At 36.6% G+C, this 6727-nt stretch overlaps 1 protein-coding gene across 1 annotated transcript; it reads left to right on the top strand.

Annotated features, from left to right (window-relative positions):
- Positions 1-3780: 3780 nt before the first annotated feature.
- LOC21412589 (formin-like protein 1) lies at positions 3781-6651 on the top strand (the record flags this gene model as incomplete). Its single annotated transcript, XM_024167274.1, has 3 exons — positions 3781-3837; positions 3981-6178; positions 6341-6651. Coding segments are annotated over exons 1-3 (2566 nt in total), but the record flags the coding sequence as incomplete, so codon positions are not given.
- Positions 6652-6727: the final 76 nt, after the last annotated feature.

Genomic DNA, 6727 nt, shown 5'->3' with positions numbered 1-6727 from the left:
AGATACACTTTAAACTACCCATAATTTTATTGAAAAATTTAAGTTCATTCCGGAGAAAACATCCCATGTGAATCTCTAGTGATAAACAATAAACTAAGTACGTGAGGATATATTTTTGCATATTTTTATTTTCAACATCCTTTTAAAATGTTCTCAAGTTCAAATCTCGACAGTTCTAACGTACAAATTCTTGCTTGACTCAGAGATGAAACCAAGAGAATAAGTTGTAAGGGTCCATAAGCAACAAATGGATTGGACTGTTTTGTGGCGAGGGTGAATTAGAACTTTAGAATTTTAGGAGCGCAAACAACAGATTTCATTTATAAAATTGAAAGAAAAATCCAATTGAGATGATCATCGCCTATTCTCGACTGTATGTGGCTCCATCCCTCCCTGGTCTGGTTAATATAAACAATACAATTATAGACTCATAGTGGTTTGTTAAACCTCACTCTTCTTTTAAGTAAGTTTAGATCGGATAGTTTTCGTTTCATTGGTATACTCGATATTTCTTTTATATATCAAAGTGAGAATGGGGGTGACATCACACTAATCATTCCTATTTTTTCATTAAAAATAATTATTAGTATGACACATAAAAAGTTGTGACAATCCAGTACTAATTCTGAGTTTATTACTGCTCTATTTCTCGAATGCCCACGAAGCACTATAGTAAATAAAAACATTTACATTCAGTCAATACAAAATTTTGACTACATTAACTTAGTTTAACAATAAGAGACGGAGAGTTAGAGTATCGATGTCGGCTTGAAACATGCGACTAACACTATGCATATTGCAGGCAGTTCAGCCTTAGATGGTCATCATCAAAATATCAATATAAAGGTATATATAATTGAATATGAGAACCATAATTATGGATCTTACGCTTAAACAATAATCAATCATTTTCTCGAACGTTGACAGATTTGGGACGGGCATATGGTACGATGTATTTAATATATATACACTATATAGAAAGGGGTAGATGGTTCTGTATGGTGTAGACTGTAGATCCATAAATATGAGAAAAAAAAATTAAAAGAAAGGACACTTAGAATTGATTATTGGGTGACACTTGGAAGAGACAAAAGAATCAATATTTTTTTGGTGGGTGGGAATAGGGTACCCTAAAGAAATAGAAAACCCACGTTTTGTGAGTACAACGCTATAGTCCTTGGCTGGGCCCACCGACGCAGTCCTGAGGGCCATAGTATAAAAGAAAGTGCATGCAATATTTATAGGGAAAAAAAAAATAGATCGAGACTTGAGATGAATTAAAATTAACAGGTTAATAATTTATATAAATTAATAAATAAGTTAAATTATTATTTTTATTCATAATTTGTCTAGTTATAAATCATAACTTGATAAGTTATTGTCCATAATTCACAGTTTTTATTCATAATTTGTCTGGTTATGAATCATAACTTGACAATTTTATTCATAACTTATTTGATTATTAATCATAACTTGACAAATTATGACCTATTAATTTTTATAATTAAAAATTAGCCTATATACTTTCTTAAACTTTTCATATTGACATATTTTCTACTATTTTTTATATTTATATCCCAACACATAGGAGCTACTTTAATAGGATTTACAAAAATTAAGTTATTAGTAGTTTTTATTTTTATTTTTATCATATTTTATTTATAGAAATTGTCTTTAATGCGATGTATGTATATTTTTTTTTTCAGTATATGTATATTTTCTCTTGAAATATATATAATATGAGAAGACATTAATAATTTACCTAAGCACCTATATACATATTTTTTTAAAAAAATATAAAAAATATAAATTAGAGAGTTAACTTACATTTATATTAAAAATTATTTATTTTATGTAATTTTATTTTAATTTAATAATTAAAAACTGACACTATCTACTGCATAAACTCCCTAATAATGTTGGAAATGAGGCGTCGGTGATTCTTGTATGGTCAATATTCTTGGTTTAGACTTATTAGTACACGCACCACAAAGTGGCCATCCATACGACAATAAAGTTTTCTACGACACGAACGCAGTCGGAGTGCCGATGCTACTACCGAGATAGGCCACCCGCCTACTCCTTGTCACTTAGGACACGCGTAAGCTTCTATTTCACATTTTTATGTTTGATTTTTTTGTACAATTGTACGGTTAGTCGGTAATGTGTCGTTTGGCTTTAATTTATCAACCTCATACTACCATCAATGGTAGAGTCATAACATTTCGTCTGCAGACCACTGTAGGACAAAAATAATAAAAACGTTGATAGAAATTTTAATTATTAAGTAATAAGGCACAAATGTACGTTTTTTTTTATTCTCAAAAAATTTAATGTAAAGATTAAATTTTCAAAAACTATTAAGTGTAGGTAGGTATCCCATTCAACTATAAATAGTTTCGTCACTAAATATGATTTTTGCATCTTCCAATATATTTTAATATTCAACATGTAAATATATATACATGACACACGAAAATGTCAATATGAAATACTTTTTTATACCTCATTAGTTTGTCTCCTATTATTTGTTTACAATCTACAAATACATTAGTGTAAAAAAGCATGTATTTCGGATCTAAGGTGTCCAACGGAATATTGTTTAGAATTGCATGTATCTTTTTAACCATTTTTTAAGCTCGAAAACAGACATGAAAATTAGGAAAAGAAACTTTAGAATTATGTTATCTCTAGAAAGCTAAATCCGTGAATCGATTAAGCATGCAAAATCCAAAAAGGCAGTGTCAAATCTCTAGCGCAATCATAGGTAAAAGTAACTAAAAATTCGTATTTGATTTGAGCTGAAAAATTCAAGTTGGGTATTTTATAATATCACAAGAATTAAATTCTACATTATCTTGAGAAAATCATAACACTATAAATGTATGCCATCATGATTGGTTATTATCAGAACGAAGTCAAAAAAGTTGATTTTCAAAAAGCATTGCAATTCAATTATATATGTACACCTTTCTTTTTCCGCATTTAAATTTAATAGTATAGAAGACAATCTTTTTCTTCTTTTTTTTTTTTGTTATTTCAAGTATAGGAAAGAAAATAATCGCTGAATGCACTCCTAGTTGGCAATGCAAATTACCATTTAGTTCGTTGATTTAAATTTTTAATTAGAGTTGAGATGTGATTTTATGTAAAAATTTTTTTATTATAGTAAAAAAGAAAAGACGTTTGGTTCATGAATTAGAATCATTTTCAATTTACGTGTATTTTTTGTGAGAGCAAACACTATAACGAACCACGAACCATGATTCGAATCGGGGTATGAATCTCCCAACCACAACTCATAAATGTGATTATTTCTGAGAACGTTTTCTTGTAATAAAATTTAAATTGGTGAAATGAACGGAGCCTAAAACTTTCTCTAAGTCCAAGGAGACCAATATTAAAGCCACTTTAAATAAAATAATATCAATAATGCCATACCAAAGAAAATAAAAAAAAATTTCATTGCATTTATGAGACACACAGATTGCCTAATTAGCGGGGCATGTCTATGCTTTACACAATTAGGAAATACGTATATATCATCCATTATATTAGGCTATGAATAAAACTCAACAAACCAAATATATTAATGGAGTTGGATAGAAAAAGTACATCAATAGAAGTCTATTCTAAATAATAAAATTTGTGATACTTATTTGTTTTATATATTTTTTCCTTATAATATGATTTTAATTAAATTTAGTTTGAAAACATGTACTAAAATAAAGTTCATATATTAGAAAAGGGCAGAACAGAAGCTAAAATTAGGGGATGTAAATGGAATCTGGCTCACACAGATTGCCTAATTTAGCCGGTATGTCCGAAATTTACACAGTTAAGAAATAATTGAAAAATAAGAATAAAAAAACAGAAAAGTTTGGGTTATGCCAAGTCGTCGTCGTCGTTCACCGGAAGGAAGTAGCAGTAGCAACAATTTAGCGAAAACACTGATACGAGTACGACCAGCAGAATCTTAGCTGGATGCAGCATTTGATTTATCAAATACTACTTTCACTCCAAAATCATCCTACTTTTCACTCCCCAGATTCAACCTTTTTACACATCTCTCTCTCTCTCTCTCTAAATCTGCAAAACAAACAGTCCCTACCAAATCCTTCGCTTTCCCTGCTAACATCTCCTCCCTCATCTTGCCCCATTCTTCTTCCCCGAAGTCAAGCTCTCACAAGCTTGTTGCTCTCTCGATCGCCGCCGTCGTCTCCGCACTCGTTGTTCTCGCCATTGCCGTCTTCTTCTACCGGCGGAGGCGCAGCCGGAGGAGCGACCTCTCTGAAGACAAGACTTTCAGATCGGAGAACAGCAGTAGGTTGTTTCCGGCCAGCAATGCTGAGAGGACTAACACTAGGGCGCAGAAGCTGCGGACTGGCTCCGCCGCGAGTTCCGAGTTTCTCTACCTGGGGACTCTGGTCGATTCGCGGAGGATCGACGAAGGAGTCAATCCGAGCAGTAATGGCGAACGCGAAGACCGGTTTGACGCTCGGAAAATGGAGTCGCCGGAGCTTCATCCGCTTCCGCCGCTTGCTCGGCAGAATTTGGGGCTTAACAGTGGCAACAACGGTACTGAAGTGAATTCCACTGCCGACGACGAAGAGGAAGAGTTTTACTCTCCGAGAGGGTCTTTGGGCGGACGAGATAGCTCAATTGGCACTGGATCGGGTTCGAGGAGAGCTTTCGCCGCCGTGGCCGGCGAAAATTTCAAGGGAAGGAACAGTGGTTCTAGTGAAGCTTCGCGCACATCGTCTTGTTCAGCTTCGCCTGATCGTTCGCACTCGATTAGCTACTCTCCGCCTGTGTGTTCTAGTCCCAAAAGAGCAGAATTCAAGTCTTCCGTGTCTTCAGATTTACAGGCTCCACCACCACCACCACCACCACAACCACAAATGGCTAATGAAAAGACCGTAATTTCACCCTTTTCTTCTCCTGGGAAAGTTTCAGAGAAGAATTCAGTTGTTTCACCACGGATTTCCAATGTTTCCCATGAAAATGTACGGTCTCCTTCGTTATCTCCGCTTTCTTCTTCGCCAGATAGAGCTCTGAAAGGATACACAGGTACATTTGATGGATTTAGGCCATCTCCTTTACAGTCTTCGGCGTCGTCCTCACCGGAGAGAGGTTTGGAGAAGATTCCAGAAGCATCGCTTACAAAGCAATCTCCCTCTTTGTCATCTTCATCGTCGTCAGAGAGAGCTCTCCAGGGACACAGCGAAGTATCTCCTAGAACATCAAATGCTTCCGAAAGGAAGTGGCAGGTTTTTTCGCCGTCTCCACCTTCTCGCTCGCCGGAGCGAGATTCGCCGAAAAACTCAGATGCAAAATCAATCATTTCGAATGATTCTGTTGGATTTTCGTTTGGTTTGGATCCTCAAAGGGGATCCCTTTCTACATCTTCGTCCCCGGAGAGAGGTGTGGAGAAGAATCGCGATTCAGCATCGACGGCGTCGGTTGCTTCGGATCGAAAACGGCTGTCTCCTTCACCGTCTTTATCTTCTTCCTCGTCATCAGACATAGTTCTAGACGAATATGCAGATAATTCTCCGACAGTACCAAACGCTTCCGATCAGAAAACGCAGTTTCTTTCGCCGCTTTCTTCTCCCTTGTCCCCAGCGAGAGATTTAGCCAAGAACCTAGATATATCACCAAGAATTTCAAACGCTTCAGACGAATCACTTTATGATTTGGATCCAAAAAGGCGGTCTCTTTCTTCATCTCCGGCCACTTTCTCACCAGAGAGAGATTTCCATAATAATTCAGATGCATCACCAAGAACATCCAATGATTCTGATCAAAGTGCAGAGTCTCCAGTGAGAACCAGCACCAGCAGTGCCACAAAGCAGCCTCTTGGTGTTCCCCCGCCACCACCCTTACCGCCACCGCCACCGCTCTCATTCAGACAATGGGATGTTCCAACTCTGGCGACACCCACTGGCCCGCCGCCCCTCTCTAAGCCTCCTGCTCTTATTCCACCTTCAAGGCCTTTTGTGTTGCAAAATCCAGCAAATGTTTCTGTTTCTCCAATGCAGTTGCCACCCATATCTAACTCTGTGGAGAAGGTAGAGGAGACTCCAAAACCAAAGTTAAAGCCTTTACATTGGGATAAAGTTAGAGCCAGCTCTGATCGCGAGATGGTGTGGGATCAGCTAAGATCGAGCTCATTTAAGTAAGATACTTAACTGTCATTACCCGTTCATGTTACTTATTATGTATTCTACTTGGTTTCCATTTTTTCCCCTTTATATGGCATGGTTGTAAATTGTGCCTAATTTGCTTAAGCGCTGCGTGCCTTGTTCATCCGATAACTTTCAAATTATGTTGGTTGCAGGTTGAATGAAGAAATGATCGAAACATTGTTCGTTGTAAACAACCCTAACTTAAAACCGAAGGAAACAACTCCACGCTCGGTTATTCCATCGCCAAATGTAGAGAATAGAGTACTTGATCCCAAAAAGTCACAAAATATTGCAATTTCGTTAAGGGCGCTCAATGTAACTATAGAGGAAGTATGTGAAGCCCTTTTAGAAGGTATAGCCCCCACTTCTTTTGGCTACACGTTTGAACGTGCCTTTTTGTTGTTCTCCCTTTTTAAAGTTTCATTGTTAAATAACTGCCTCGATTTGGTTGCGGTGTTTGCGGGTTCTTTATTTTTCTTTACTTTCTCTCGAAGTTGCTCTGGATAACTCTTCACTGGATTAGTATTGTTTATACCGTA

Source organism: Morus notabilis, unplaced genomic scaffold (assembly GCF_000414095.1).
Source record: "Morus notabilis unplaced genomic scaffold, ASM41409v2 Scaffold9036, whole genome shotgun sequence".
NCBI classification, from domain to species: domain Eukaryota; kingdom Viridiplantae; phylum Streptophyta; class Magnoliopsida; order Rosales; family Moraceae; genus Morus; species Morus notabilis.
Note: the sequence above shows the minus strand (reverse complement) of the source record. Positions and strands in the feature narration are given on the sequence as shown.